The sequence below is a fragment of the Moschus berezovskii genome, chromosome X (genome assembly GCF_049115385.1).
Source record: "Moschus berezovskii isolate FMDL1 chromosome X, NW_MosBer_1.0, whole genome shotgun sequence".
Taxonomy (NCBI): Eukaryota; Metazoa; Chordata; class Mammalia; order Artiodactyla; family Moschidae; genus Moschus; species Moschus berezovskii.
In genome coordinates, this window is record NC_142488.1 from 109817944 (window position 1) to 109834007 (window position 16064).

At 41.8% G+C, this 16064-nt stretch overlaps 1 protein-coding gene across 3 annotated transcripts in view; it reads left to right on the top strand.

Annotated features, from left to right (window-relative positions):
• LONRF3 (LON peptidase N-terminal domain and ring finger 3) overlaps positions 1-16064 on the top strand; it is a 44724-nt gene that overhangs the window by 16828 nt on the left and 11832 nt on the right. For all 3 annotated transcript variants that reach the window (XM_055437874.2, XM_088834077.1, XM_055437875.2), the window contains 5 exons: positions 7209-7323; positions 9518-9639; positions 12046-12204; positions 12813-12975; positions 13989-14138. In XM_055437874.2, the coding sequence (XP_055293849.2) occupies positions 7209-7323; positions 9518-9639; positions 12046-12204; positions 12813-12975; positions 13989-14138 (709 nt within the window). The remainder of the gene's footprint in view (positions 1-7208; positions 7324-9517; positions 9640-12045; positions 12205-12812; positions 12976-13988; positions 14139-16064) is intronic.

The window sequence follows — 16064 nt, forward strand, 5'->3', positions numbered from 1 at the left end:
TGTTTTCCCTGAGGGCTAAGAATTCTGAGGTTGAAGTTCTTTTGTTCCCTTTCGTCTGCTTTCTCCCTTTCATCTTGTTTGTCCCTGTTCTCAACAGGGGGGCTTCAGAGAAGGGTTAGAAATTTGGTCCAAGAAGTAAACACCAAAAGGATAAGACCCCCTTCGAGTTTGCTAGCTCTGAGTTGAAAAGCCATTATTTCCCTTATCCTGCCCCTCCGTTCTAAATGAGACTTCAAAGCAAAAACCCATCTTTGCCTGGAGCAGCTATTGTATGGGCTGCTGGGTTACACGGGGGACACTCGGGAGCTGCTTGATGGTGAAAAGAAACCTGCCAAGTCTAGAGAACATTTCTGATTTCAAGGCTCTTAAAACTGGAGCCCTGGTTCAGAAACATGTGGTTCCCCTTCCAACAGGGCTTGTCTCCAAGTCAGAAATCACATGTTGACAGAGGCCATTTCAGATACATGCTTTAGTTTGAATTATTGCAGTCTTGAAAAAGTTCCTGTTTCCTGTAGTGTTTTTATTTTTCTAATCATGATTAGAATTATTCTTAGGTTCTGTCATGACTGTCCTGTGTCTTTGGTGGAGAGGGTTTATGGTGAGAGCTATTTTCAAGCAATCTGCCGGGTCATGAAACTACACATGTGTACCTCCTGTGCAGGTTTCAAGTATAAAATCCAGTGCCGTGGTGCTGTCTTGGTTGAAGATGAGTTAGAGTAGGAATTGATCTGTTCTGAGTCTAGAGAGAAAATCAGGATCTGCTTATAAATTCCTCAGGGGAAAATGGTGGAAAGAGTGAGTGGAACAACCGTTGGAGGGTGAGCTAAAGAGAAACTTCCCAGTCTCTGAGTCCCCCTTGCTGGACAGAACAAGGTCTGCTGGGGGAAGTTGATCTCTGATTCCAACACCTCAGAACTCTCCTCCTCCATCTTTAATGACTGCCAGTCCTCCCTTGAGATTTACCTGCCCCGGATACCCTTGCCCTGGGGTCACCTCTGGGCCCGCTGTGGAGCAGGAATGTTGGATATTTGAACCAGTTACCTAATGGCCCAGTGGCCCCTTTGTCCATTGAAATAAAAAGCTTCATATTTAACCTAGTTTGAGCTGCTCAAGTAGCTGGGTGTTTTGGAGTCAGTTCACTGCTCTCTCTCTTTCTCTCTCCACCCCCTCCCTCCTCCTTGTTCCCCCTTTGCTCTCATTTGATAGCCACACAAGAGCACAATACAAGGATGTAACTGGTGGGAAAAGATAGCTATTTCCAGACAAGCCAAACATTTTATCCGGGCTGACATCTAACTGAAAGCATTTATTATTACTATTGTTTACTCCATCACCCTGACAATGTAAAATGCTTTCTTGTGAGAAAATCTGGCCCTACACTGATTTATAAATGCCTCCCTGAAGTGTTTTCTGAAATCATTCCTAAAGTGATAAATAAAAGGGAGAGGAATTTGAGTATATATCTATTTCTAACTCTCTCTATATATAGAGAGAGTTTCTCTCTCGCTCTCTCTGGTGGTGGGGAAGGGAAGGAAGAGAGACAGAGAGAGGAGGAGAAAAGGGTGTGTTTGTGTGTGAGTGTGTGTATCTACATGTACACGGATGGTGTTTGTTCCAAGATCTAGATTCACACACAGTTATCTCAGCGTCATCTAGCAGAGAAGGAAGACGGGTTTGAGAATCACGTGTGACTTCATATCCCAAGTGCTGCTATTTACCAGCTAGCTGTGTGGCCTTGGGCAAGTTATTTACCTTGCCTGAGCCAATTTCCTCCATAGTAAAATAGAGCTAATCCAATTAATGACTATATAAAGCTAATTTATATGAAAAACAGCAATGCACCCATTCCTGATAGCAAGAGAAATGCATTCCATCTGTTCCCAGGCTCTTTACTCAGTCAGCCTGAATAGAAGTGGGTTGAGTATTGAAAGATGATATATTCTAAGCATCTGAACCTTGAATTATTTCAGAGCAATAATTATGCAGCATCTGTGGCAGCATTCTTGTTTGCGACCACTTGGATCAGGGGCATTTTAATCACAGCTCTTGCTGAGAGTTGCTGTATCCTTTTGTGTCTGCTACATTCATCTGCTCATTAAATGTCAGTACTTATTGCAATTAATTGGCTGGCTATATCATTACTATTTGTTTGTGGATTACATTCTTCAGTGAACAAAAGGCCCAATTTTGAAAATCTCAGGAAAAATAGTTTTACAGATACAGGATCATCAATCAGTCTTCATCATTAGTGTCATCGAATAATGTATAAAAGGCATTCAGATTCACAGGTCTCAAATTACTGAGGAAATGAGATCGTCTGTCTTGGCTGCTTCTAGTAGTTAGATCACAGCAGTGGTTCACAAAGTCAGCCTGCAAGTCACAATCTTGAGAAATACTTTAAATTGTGAAATAGATACACTGGGAAAGTACATAAAAATAGGAATGGATTCTCATAAAATACTGTAAAGAGACTACTCATGCAATCCCTTTCAGCCCAAGAAAGAAAACGTTAGTTACCAGGACTCCAGAAGCTGCCCATATGTCACTTCTAAATCACTACCTGCCCCCCACTGCCCCTAAAATCACTATCTTGACTTTTATCTCTTCTTTTTTTTTAAAAAAAAAGTCTTACCACTCTTGTATGTATCTCTAAACAATGCAATTTCATTTTTTCCCATTTAAAAATACTTAATGTAAGTTGAATTATCCAGAATAGATTATTTTGTTGTAACTTCTTTTCCTTGGGATGAAGATTTATCCATGTTATTGCATGTTGGTGAAATTTGTTCATTTTCACTAGTGTATAGTGTCACATTGTATGACTCTAACAAAATCAGTTATATTCTAGATGGATATTTGGGTTGTTTCTAGTTTAGGGCTATTGTGGACAATGTTACCATGAACAGTTTTTATGTCTACTAGTGTATATATGTGTGTGTTAGTCGTTCAGTTGTGTCTGACTCTTTGTGAACCCATGGACTGCAGCCTGCCAGGCTCCTCTGTCTGTAGAATTCTCCAGGCAAGAATACTGGAGTGGGTAGCCATTCCCTTCTCCAGGGAATCTTCCCAACCAGGGATCAAACGCGGGTCTCCTGGATTGCAGCCATTGCTGAATTCTTTACTGTCTGAGCCACCAAGGAAGTATATATATAACTCTCCCCATTTTCAGTTGGATTATCTCTCTTTTTCTTACTGACTTGGAGGAGCTCTACGTATTTTCTAAATGCAAATCCTTCATTAGTCACCTGTGTTGCAAATATCTTTCCCACTCCGTGGCTTGCCTTTTTGCTCTCTTAATGCCACCTTTCTTTTTTTCTTTTTTTCCTGTTAATGGCCTTTAATTTTTAATTTGGTTTTTAAATTTTTATCAAAGTTGTACATACACATAGTTTAAGGGAGAAAGCCATTCTGTGAGGCTTATTAAATAAAGACATTTTTCAACATGAAAGGTCTCTTAATGGCGTCTTTCAATACACTAACAAGTTCTTAAATTTAATATGGTAACAATGATCAATCTTTTCATTTACAGTTAGCGTTTTTTGTGTGTGTGTGTGTTGTTTAGGAAATCTTTCTTCCCCCTTGAGTTCATACAGATATTCTATCTTGTATTCTAAGAGCTTTACTCTTTGTCTTTCACATTCATTTTTACAGCCCACATGGTGTTACTTTTTGTGTATGGTGTGAGAATCAGTCCAACTTCTTTCCCCCCTGTGGATAGCCAACTATCCCAAATAGCATTTATTGAGGATTCTATCTATGTGTGGGAAATCTTCTGTTTTGAAGTGCCACATTTTTAAAAATCAAGAATCTGGGTCTGAATCTATTTCTGGGTTTTCTGTTCTATTCTACGGATCTGTTTGTTCCTGTGCTAGTCTTACTGCTTTTCAATCAGTACTGTTTTATAAGAAATTCTCATGTCTGGTAGAACAAGTTCTCCCACGTTGCTGCTCTTCAAAAGTGTCTTGGCTCTTCTTGGCACTTCGCCTTGCCTTATGAAGATTAGAAATCAACTTGCCAAGTTCCACAAAAACAAACAAACAAGCGAAATAACCCATTGGGGTCTTTCATTGGGACTTAGTTAGGTCTTCTTTTACTTTCAATGAAATGTTTGCAGTTTCTTACAATAGAGATCTCATAAACTTTTGTTAGATTTATTCCTGGGCACTTGATTTTCTTTTTTGTTTTTTTGTTGTCTTTTTAAAAAGATTTTTATTGGAGCATAGTTGATTTACAACATTATGTTAATTTCAACAGCAAAGTGGATCAGTTATACGTATACATATATCCACTCTTTTTTAAATTCTTTTCCCATAGGCCATTCTAGAGTATTAAGTAGAGTTCCCTCTGCTATACAGTAGGTCCTTAAATGCTGTGTGCTAAGTCGCTTCAGTCATGGTCCGATTCTTTGTGACCCTGTGGACTGTAGCCTGCCAGGCTCCTCTGTCCATGGGATTCTCCAGGCAAGAATACTGGAGTGGGTTGCCACTCCTCCAGGGAATCTTCCTAACCCAGGGATAGAACTCGTGTCTCCTGCATCTTCTGCATTGGCAAGTGGGTTCTTTACCACTAGTGCCACCTGGGAAGCCCCAGTAGGTTCTTGAAAAGTGAAGTTGCTCAGTCGTGTCCGACTCTTTGCGACCCCATAGACTGTAGCCTACCAAGCTCCTCCGTCCATGGGATCTTCCAGGCAATAGTACTGGAGTGGATTGCCATTTCCTTCTCCAGGGGATTTTCCCAACCCACGGCTTGAACCTGGGCCTCCCTCATTGTAGACAGACACTTTACCATCTGAGCCACCAGGGAAGTCCTTATTAGTTATCAATTTTGTATATAGTAGTATGTATATGTGAATCCGAATCTCCTTCCCCACCTGATCCTCTGGTAACCATAATTTTGTTTTCTATGTCTATGACTCTATTTCTGTTTTTTAAATTAAGTTCATTTCTACTTTTTTTTAGATTCCACATTTAAGCGATACCATATTATATTTGTCTTTGTCTAACTTCACTCATGGGCACTTGATTTTCAAAAGCAATTATAAATGTCATCTTTAAAAAAATGTATTCTTTCACACTTCTTGTTGGTATGTGGAACTACAGTTGTGTGTGTGTGTATTTGTCTAGCATTCTTGCTAATTATCTCAATTCCTACTAATTCTAATAATGATTCTAAGATTCTTTTAGATTTTCTAAGTTCATCATCATACCAGTTACGAATAACAACAGCTTTGGTTTTTTCCTTTTCAGTCTTCAGACTTTTTTATCCCTTGCCTTAGTATAATGGTTAGGACCGCCATTAAAGAGTTTTTTGAAAATTAATTTTACTTTTTGGCCAATTTAGTAACTAAAATTTATTAACTCAGACACATTAACTACTTTGTAAACACACTGATAACATTTAAAAAGTAGAAAACAGTAAATATATTAAAAACTTCTTCCCAGGTCCAGACCTTCCTTGGCTTGTTAAAAATAACAAATCTCCTGAATTGCAAACTTTATCAAGTGAGACTTTGCCATGTCTGTGTTTTTAAAGTTCCACTGGGGACTCTGATAATTAGGTTTAGAGACCAATGGAGATTTGTCCATGAAGAGGTTAGTAGGATTGTGTAATTCAGTGACTCCCAACTCTGGCTGCACATTAAAACCACCCAGGGAGCTTTAAAAATCCTGATGCCTGGCTCTTAACCTGGATCAACTGATCTGAATCTCTGTAGGTGAGGTCCAGCTTCTGTAGTTTTTAAAAGTTCCCCAGGTGATGGGGGAGGGTGGTCTAGGGAGGAGCAAGAGGGAGGGTTTGCCCAGGGACACAAGGAGACATTTGAGGGTGACAAGTATGTTGATTATCTTGATCTTGGAGATGGTTTCATAGGTGTGTATATGTGTCGACACTTATCAAATTGTACACTTTAGGTATGTGCAATTTATTGCATGTCAATAATATATCTAAAAAACTACTTAAAGGAAAAACAATCCATATGATTCTCGAACACAGCAATGGTTGAGAATCATTGTTCTAATAGAAAGGGCACACGGCTGGAAGGGGAAGTTGGAAAGACTTTCATCTGCCAACAGTTAGCTGTGTACTCTTAGATCAGTGACTTCATTCATTCTGGATCTGTTTCATTCTGGCTGGTGGGCTTGATGTTTTCTCAAGTACTTTTCAGCTCTGATGTTTTGATTCTTTTGCTCGCCTGGCTGTGTGGCCCAGGCTGCTGGTGCACCTCCTGGCCACACGAGGGGGCTGTGCAGCTTGCAGCCTCTTCCTCTCAACTGAACACTCTAGTGAGGTCAAAATAGGCTGTTCTGGCGTCTTTCCCTTCTTTCTGTCCTCTTGGAGAGTGCGAGCTCCACTTCTGAAGCATCATCTTCAGCTGCCTCCATCCAGTGGTCCTGCTGCAGGTGAGACTTTCATTAAGCAAAATAAATCCATGAATCTCTGAATGTACAGAACAGCTTTTTAAAAGAGGCTCAGATTGCTTTGAAAAAAATAGCCAGTTCCTGCAAAGCAATTAAAATAGGATCTAATTAGAGAATGTGTATATATACACATTTATCTGTGTATGTGTCTGTCTGTCTATTAATAAGCACAGTAATAATATTACTCTACTGCCCCTGGGCAAACAATCCATCCATGTAAAAGGCAGTATGTTTGTTACAGGTGCAATTTAGAGATCCTTCAGACTGTAAACATTGTTTAGATGAAAAATGGAATCAAGGTTAGCAAATAAGCCTAGTCTTTTTCCATTTAATATTATATAAAGTGCTTAAATATGGGAGTATGTGTATTTATCTCTGTGTATGTTTATCTATGTGTTTATGTATATTCAGGTGAACAGGTTGGCTAAGTATTTTAGAATGGAATCTAATCAGACACTCTGGGCATTCATCTTAATTTTTCTGGGACCTGACAGGGAAAAAATCTGGATGCTCTGGAAGACACTGACTAGAACTAATGTTATAAATGATCTAGCTATGTCCTAAATTTTAATAAATGCATTATTTGATGCATTTAAATCCAGCTCAGAAATAAAAAGCAAATGGTTTTCTAAAGTGTAAGGGATTGTTTTTTAAAAAGGAAAAAGAACCCCCCTCTTACTCCCACGCATAGGCTTTCTCAAATAATACTGTAAAAACCTTAACATTCAATAGCTCTGTCTTCTATGTTTGGTCTGATTGCAATTTTCTTCCATTTTGATTCCTAAATTTCAGATTATTCTACGAACCAGTCACAACACCCTGTGGGCACACCTTTTGCTTAAAATGCCTTGAAAGATGTCTAGATCACAATGCGAAGTGTCCACTGTGCAAAGACGGTCTTTCGCAGGTAAAACGTTGTTTCTTTCTTGATCGGGTTAGCTTATTTGGAATTGGGTACAAAGACAGTATCCTATTGGATCCCAAGCCACTGCACTGTGCTAGAGCAAAACACCCCCTCAGACCATCAATTTCTCCTGTCTTAGAGCCACCCCTCCTCTCTCCACAAAGCCCTCCAGGGAAATGAGGCAACAGCTAGCTTTTTATGAACTGCTAGCAGTGAGATCAATCTGTGTTGGAAAAACAAAAGTATCAAAATGATAATAAACATGAATCAAAATGTTGATAAACATGGATGAAATTGATGATACATGATGAAACATGAATCTTGGTTCTAATCCCATCTTGGCCCCTGATTCACTGGCCTTGGCTCATTCATCTATGAGCTCCAGTGTTCCTTTATCATCCTTTATCCTATTATTCCATAGTTTGAAGAGATCACCCCCAGGTCCCCAGGAAAACCTCACAGCCCTTCATTGTGGTCCTTGTCCCTCTCCTCAGCTGCCTCCGTTATTATTAAGAGGTATTTGTCTGCTTGAAAAATCTCTGGGGCTTCCAGGTCCTCTAAAATGAATCACACAAACAGCCACCTTTGCTTTTCAAGTGGGTTTGCTGTAATTTTCTATAGCACAAGAAGATCTGGGAATCCATCTTGTCACCCCCTCTCCCCCTGCCAGGGATTTGTTTGCCACATTTTACAATTAGTATTCATGTTCCTTGACCCCTGTCATCCCTGAAGAGAGGCTGGAGATGATGCAAGACTCTCTCTTGGTGAATGTAGATCCAGAGAAGTCACATGTTGAGCTTTCCCAGCACCCCACCATTTAAACTAAGGGAAGGAAGTGGGATAATCACCCAGGATAGCCCTGAGGGTGTGTGCTGGGCTGGGGGAGGGTCAGTGTCAGGTCTGGCCTAGGTAAAGAGGTGGGACTGCTATCCTGATTGTAGGTGAGAAGCCCATGGCCGTTATACTTAAATAGTGCATTCGTGTTGTGGGAACATTACAACATTCAGAACAGCAGAAAGAAGGAAAATCTACTGTTGACATTTTAATATGTGCCTTTCCTGGGTTTTTGTTTTAGCATCAGCAGAGGTGTCACCTCCTTCTTAGATAGGCTACCTTCTGAGCCATTGCTTTCTCCCAAAGACTGGGGAAGCCTCTGATTTTCTTGCAGCCAGGCAATGGCAGTGGCTAAGAAGGCATCCTGGAAGCAGAGGCTGCGGGGTCCTGGACTTAGGGGCTAGAAGTTATTTCCACCTGTCTCTGAGTATTCACCTGGGGTCACACTTGCACCATTTTCCAGAGAGAGAAATATCTTATTCTGATCATGTTCACTGCGGAACAGACAGACGTTGGCAAAGGAAAAAATGTCTGAAGCCTGCAGTTATATACTCAGGAGCTCCCCCTGCTGGGTCTGTGTGGGTAGTTTCCATAACCAGCAATTCTCTGCAGATGTCACCCCCATTGTCTGGTTCACGCAGTTAAACACCCACTCCTTACAGCTCCTTGGGTATGCATAGACTAGGGGTGTTTGGGATGAGAGTAATAGTGACAATTGAGCCTGAGTTAGGTTCTGAAATCAGGCTTTATAATGTAAATTCAGTGATATCTAGATGTTATAATAAAAAAATAAATAGGCAAATGAAATCACCAGTATTTAGTTTATTTTAAAAATACTTGTTAGAGGAGTAAAATAGTTATAACATATAGACTCAAAATATCCAGAAGCCAAGCACTGAGAGTGTGGCAGGGCAGGATGGATGAATTATTTTAAAATTGCTTTTTAGTTCCCTGAACCGTTTGACCACGGACTTGCAGCGTATCTCAGGTGGAGAACATTCTGGGAGTTTATAAACACAATAATCGGAAAAAGAAAAGGATTGTCTCTCTTAATTGACAAGAAACATGATAATAATCAATTTCAGTGTTTTAGGAAGGCTATGGCATTTTTAAAACTTCAATGCAGGTGTTTTTCCTTGTTAAAATATTTTTCTAATTATAAAAGTAATTCATTGCATGTGTTTTTTTTAAGGTAAACTCTAACCTCCAGAGATTATATACACTATGATCATATGAGCTGCCAATGTGTCGGTCCACGTTACTCCAGTATGTTGGTCACTGAACTGTTCTACTGATTACATCAGAAGTGCTTTGTACTTCTCTGATGACTGCATAATATCTAACTGCCTTGTTCCCCATGTAGTGCTTGGCATCAAGAAAGTACAGCAAAAACGTCATAATGGAAGAGCTAATAGCTAAATTCCTTCCAGAAGAACTCAAGGAACGAAGGAGGCTTTATGAAGAGGAAATGGAAGAACTTTCTAAGTATGCACACTGCTGTTTTCAGTTTCATTCACGCCAGCTCATAGAACTGAAAGTGCACATATCTTCCCCATTTAATGATACCATGCTGATAGCTTGAAATTGGCCACAGTGAGAGTGTTGACACCGTGAAAATTGGCAAATGCAGTAACAAAGACTTCCCTTCCCCACCCCTAGAAAGCCGATTGTTCATTTACCAGCTCACCACTGAAGAATCTTAAGTAAAACTACTGACCAGGTTATTGGCACTCGTAGCTGGGTGTCATGGGCAGGATTAGATTGGAATAAGTTATCAGGGGAACTGAATGAAGTATAGTTGACCCTTAAACAACATGGATTTGAATCGTGCAGTTCCACTTATATGTGGATTGTTTTCAGTAGTAAATACTGTAGTACTACATGATCCAGTGTGTGGTTGGTCAGATACACGGATGCTGAACCGTGGATAAAGATCAATGAAAGTGAAAGTCACTCAGTTGTGTCCAACTCTTTGCAACCCCATGGACTATACAGTCCGTGGAATTCTCCAGGCCAGAATACTGGAGTGGGTAGCCATTCCCTTCTCCAGGGGATCTTCCCAACCCAGGGATTGAACCCAGGTCTCCTGCATTGTGGGTAGATTCTTTACCAGCTGAGCCACCAGGGAATCATGGATAAAGAGGGCTGGCTCTAAGTTACATGCTGATTTTCAGCTGTGCAGAGGGTCAGTCCCTATAACCCCCGAGTTGTTCAAGGGTCAGCTGTATTCTGAAGACAGTCTTATGTATGAAGATACATAAGGAGGTTCTATGAGGTTAAGAACTTTGATGTCAGTCAGACCTGGGCTTGTGACACAGTTTTGCCACAAAGTGAGTAGACTTCATGACCTTAGGCAAGTCACTTAATGTCTCTGGGCCTCAGTTTCCTCATCTGTAACTTGGGGATAATAGTAGTTCCTACCTCAAAGACTCATTATGAAGATCAAATGAGCTGGTGCAGAGTAAGCAATTAATAAAAGTAATGGTAAGAATGCTTCTGGTTATTATGATTCCTCTTCCATCACAGGTGTTGTGAGATATAGCAAGTAGGGGTGAGATGGAAGTAGGGCTCCAAACTCTCTGCCTCAGGCGGCAGAAAAAGCAGTTGGAAGTCACTAATTTCTGCCTCTCATACTGCCGTCCTCTCATCTCCCCATTCCCAGCAGAATTCTTACAGCGTTCTGAGGGTGAAGTTCCTGAGGAGGCTGTCTAGTTTTATGCCCACCCCATAGAAAACATTGTTAAACTGAAACCAGTTTGTTTGCACCTCTCCCTTTGACTAACATGTTTTCCTAGGAAGCCAGAAGTGCAGTCCTTCTTTTCTCATTGACATATTACATCTACTACAGGAGTCTGTCTTTCTGATATTAAGTTCACCTTGAATCTTTCTGAACCCTCTTCTCACGTATCATTTAACGTCTTATTAATAAACACTGGAATTTACTGGAGATATTCCTTTAGGGGAATCAAATTTTATCCTTTTGAGATTTGGGGAAACAATCTTATATTTGTTGGCAGGTTTAGGTTCAGGTGTCCCTGTGTTGGATTTACTAGACAAACAAGAGAACTGTGATCGGGAGGAGCTGGCCTGGTTGGTGGTTCCCCATCAGGCTGTGTGTCTGAATCTTCATGGGCACACATTGAGAGGCAGACTCACAAGTCTTAATTTCAGAGCCACTGCACCAGTGTCTCTGGGAGGGCAAGGTGCAGTGGCCAGGTTGTCTGTGTTTAAGGGCCTCCAGTTTTCTTGCCTGGAGAATCCCAGGGATGGCGGAGCCTCGTGGGCTGCCGTCTATGGGGTCGCATAGAGTCGGATACAACTGAAGCAACTTAGCAGCAGCAGCAGTGACTCCAATACACAGGAGCATTTGAGCATCACTGGGCTATATTACTCTTGCCTCTCTACTGCTCCCTCCTCCCAGCTGGGCCTGCCATGCACATCCTCTGGGAGCTTTGCAAATGGGAAATGCTCACAGAGATCTTGCAGAGATTTTCCCACCATCCTCTGGAGAGCTGGGTCCACTTTTACCACCAGTGCCCTTCCCCATACTTCCAGAAAGACACCTGGAGAGATTGTTTGGAGTGGAGAGTATGAAAGAAAGAAAAATATGAGGTATAACTATCATCAACAATGTTAAGGTACTAGAGAACTTCATTACCCAAATTAGAATGTATAGAATGTCCATTTTAATCATAGCCCTTAGGCTAACCTGTGCATCAGGTAATGGGACTCAGCCCACAGCATCAGATGCATTTTACTATTTTTTTATCAGCTGTCCACACTTTATGCTTCCTTGTCTTCCTGTGGGGGATCCGCATGGTGAAATTCGACCAGCCTTTCTCTGTTCTGCTCCCATGCTGTGAGATCCATGTCATTTGCTCTTCCTGACAGCTTAAATAAGAACGTGCCTATTTTCGTGTGCACCATGGCCTACCCCACGGTTCCTTGTCCCCTGCACATCTTTGAGCCTTGCTACCGTCTGATGATCCGTAGATGCATTGAGACAGGCACACGACAGTTTGGCATGTGCCTTGGAGATCCTGTCAAAGGGTAAGCGAGGAGTTAGGTGCATCAAGGGAGGTTGGGTGGAAAGGATTTGTAGTTTTACTTTGGGGCCCTTGCAGGTGCATTTGTAAGGATCAGGGTCCCTCTGGCCCCTAGTTTTATCCTGTGAGAGGCTGCCTGTTTAAAGGTACCCCAGGATCAACCTTTTGTTAAATGGTTGATATATATTCTAAGACTTGTTTTATAAGAGTGTGGACCCTGGAATCAAACTGCCTGGGTTCATATTCTGGCTCCAGCCTTGGAGGAAGTTTGACTTCGGGCAAATAACTCAACCTTTCTGTGACTCAGTTTCCTTCTCTGTAGGATGGGTACAATAATAGTGCCTACTTCTCTGGTGTGTTGGAAGGATTGGGGGGTTAATAATGCATATAAAGTACTGAGTACAGTACAATAAACAGTAACAGTTACACATTAAGATCAGTTTTCACACAAGCATTGCCTGTGGTGTTATTGCAGCCATAGACCCTGGGACAGACAAGAAGGCAGAAGTCCCTCAAGGCACAACATGGGGTTATAGAGATGGAGCAGGGATAGCGGGCCAGGGAAACAGCTTATCAAGAATTTACTTTCTTAACTCCATTCCCTCTAAACAGGTTTGCGGAATATGGCTGCATCCTAGAGATCAGAAATGTTCAGTTCTTTGCTGATGGCCGCTCAGTGGTCGACAGCATAGGCAAGAGGCGCTTCAAGGTCCTCCATCAGGGCCAGCGGGATGGTTACAACACAGCTGACATCGAATACATTGAAGACCAAAAGGTGAGGGTGGCCAGTGCCAAGAATTCTGAAGCCAGGCTCGCCATGTAGCTTGGCAGATCAAGATGATTGCAGGAGGATTTCTCAGCACTGATGGGAGCCTGGGGATTTCTTCCCCATCTGCTGCAGCCACATTGAATGCCGCCAGGTTGCAGTTTGATTGTGGTACAGCAGTGCACAGCCCAGTGTCCAGCCTTCCCCTGCTTAGTTGCTGAGTTGTATCTGTGCATGAGAGGTGCCAAGCCAGATCAACCCTGCGGCTCATTCAGCACTGGAATTGGGTCTCTGCCAGGGATACCAAGATCTGGAGCTGGATCTACATATATATATTTGATTTTTTGATTTATTTATCTTTTACAACTTTTTCTTTTGAGATAATTGTAGATTCACATGCACATTTCTATTTTTAAATGTGCAACCTGGCCAAGAGCCCTTCCCGATAATCCATCATCCCATAAGGGAGAAAGAGGACATGTCCAGTTAATCCTGGGTTTTCTGAATTAATGGGTAGAAGAAGAGGTAAATTATCCCATAATCATTGATATTTACATTCACTACATAGTACAAAAGTAATAAACATTTGCTTAATGAATAAATGTATTTGCCTTGGAAGATAGAGTTACATGCTGAGACACAGACACATTCATGTCCCTCTTCCCAGGGAGCAATGGGAAAGCAGATGTCAAAAATGAAAAGGAGAGAAGTGTGAACCAGCACAACCTAGTTGTACAGCACACATCCACTCAGGCCAGTTTGCATCGCTAGTTTTCTATATGTCTGGCCGTTTCAGCTCATTTACCCAGCTGAACCTTTCTCCAATCCACCACCCTCAGCAGTATTTCCACACAGTCCATCATCCAGCTGAAGAGCCTTTCACACATCACACAGCAAACAACCAGAAGGGTGAGCCTTCCCAGAGGGTAGTAGGATGGATGCTCAAAGAGCCACGTGTCAAAAAGGGTTCTAGGTGTGATGGAGAAGGTACAGAATGCTTCATTCCACTTTGGTACTTTCAGGTTCAAGGAGAGGATTGTGCTGAGCTCATGGGATTACATAGCTGTGTCTATGAGCAAGCGTCATCATGGTTCCATTCCCTCAAATCATCTCTGAAGAACCGGATACTCAATCATTTTGGTCCAATGCCAGAGAAAGATGCTGATCCCCAGGTATATGAAAATGTCTTTTTGTAATCAGTCATTCCCACCAGATAAGAGAGCCTGGGTTTTGTGATTAGATGAGTGTGTGGTTTCCATCCAGCAAATTTAGTGTAGAGGGGAAGATGGATCCAAATTGGTCTCATTTAGCTAGGCAATGGGCATCATGGTTAAGAACAAAAAGGATCCCAAGTCAGACTTGGGGTAACTAAAGTAAAGCAGTAGGAATTTGGCTCCAAGATAGGTTTTGAGAGATTAGTTAGGTGAGAGGGTGGGAACACAGGCACCATCAACAGAAGAGTCTTTCATGGGAGTCCAGATGCCCACCGTGGTGATGTGTTAGGGTGACAGGATTCACAAAAGGCCAGGCCTAAAAGAAGGGGATCTAGGGGAACTGAGAACAAAGGCTGCCATGTCTCAGGGGCTTCAGAACTCTCTTCCCCATTGCTCTCTTCCCCATTGCTTAAGGCCAGCCACCTTGCAGGGCTCCAGCTGCAGGACCACAGAAACTTTTCATATCCAGCTCCCTTGAAGCTTAGCTCTGGAGGTCTGGACTCTTATCATCGTCCTCATTATGGATTAGCAAGTTTCCTGAGAAAACTGACCTAATCCTTGAATCTACCCTTTTCTCTACTAGAAGAGAGCTCACTAGATTCTATCAGATCAGTCTGTTTCCTGGAAGGATAGGTGAGAGATCCAGCTGCAGATCAGAAAAAATCTCCCCAGGAAAGTGATGGTAGCTAAGTTTCTTGAAGCTTTCTGTGCCTAGTGTAAATCAGGGAATACTGTCTCTCTAGGACAAGATTGGAGATGTTGTCATCAAATATTAATATTTTCACACCATCACCTTTCCACATTCTGAGCTAGCTTCTGTAATATCATCCCCATAACTTCCTTGATTCTTGATTTATACTCATTCTTGACTCTGTCACAGTAGTAAAATAGAGTATGTAGGTTCTGACATCCATGGTAAAAGATTTATCCTCCTTACCTCTAGCTATGTGACTTTGGGCAAGTCCTTTCCCCTTTGTCAACTTTCCCCCCATCTCTGAAATGAAGGAGGTAGACGAGTAGGTCTCTAAAGTTCCTTCTTCCTCTTGCCTTCTGAGGCTGTAAAACACCAGTCTCTTCCTTAATGGGCTGAAGTGTCTTGTTTTCTCCATACCACAAATGTGGCTCCTTCCCCCTATTCAAAGGCATCGTGAACGTCGGAGGGAGAAGGGCAGTTAATGCTTCCCAGTGATCAGGCTTCTGGCTCTGGGTTAGTGTGACTCATGACTATGACAGAGCTCTGAGAAAGCTCACAATCAAATTGAATATTCCCCTTCATCTTCTGGAAATCATTCTCCCCCAGTGAAGGGGGAAGATAGAAGGTAGAAGATAGAGATCAGTAAAGGTGACAGCATCTTCCATAAAAGAAAACACAGATGCCAGAGAGTGATTCATAAGGGCTCAGTGACACAGAAAGCTGAAATCTTGGGTTCTGTTTCATTTCTTATGAGGACTGTTATCATGTTGCTTTGGCAGCAGGAGCAGCAAAAAAAAAAAAAAAAAAAATCCCATCTAGTTTGAGCCATTCAATGCTATAGCCCCAGTGGTCCCATTAATAAGAATGTTCTAAGGCTCCAGAGGGGGTTTCTTAGAAACTGCCACATGTATTAACGTCAGCTTAAATATCTTTCTTAATGATCTTGGGAAATATAGTTCAGGATATGTCTATCTAATATTCAGAACTTATCAGAGGAGGGAGGAGATGTTACAGACTGCAGCAAGGGACAAAAAGAATCCAAATGAATAATCCAAATGAATCTAGAGGCAATGAGAAGCAAAGAGGCAGCAAGGGTTGGGGGAAAATCAGGTGACCAATTTGGAGGCAAATAATCCCATGTGTAGATGGTTTGACCAGAATGTAGTTCTCTGTAGTCCTAAGGCCAACCT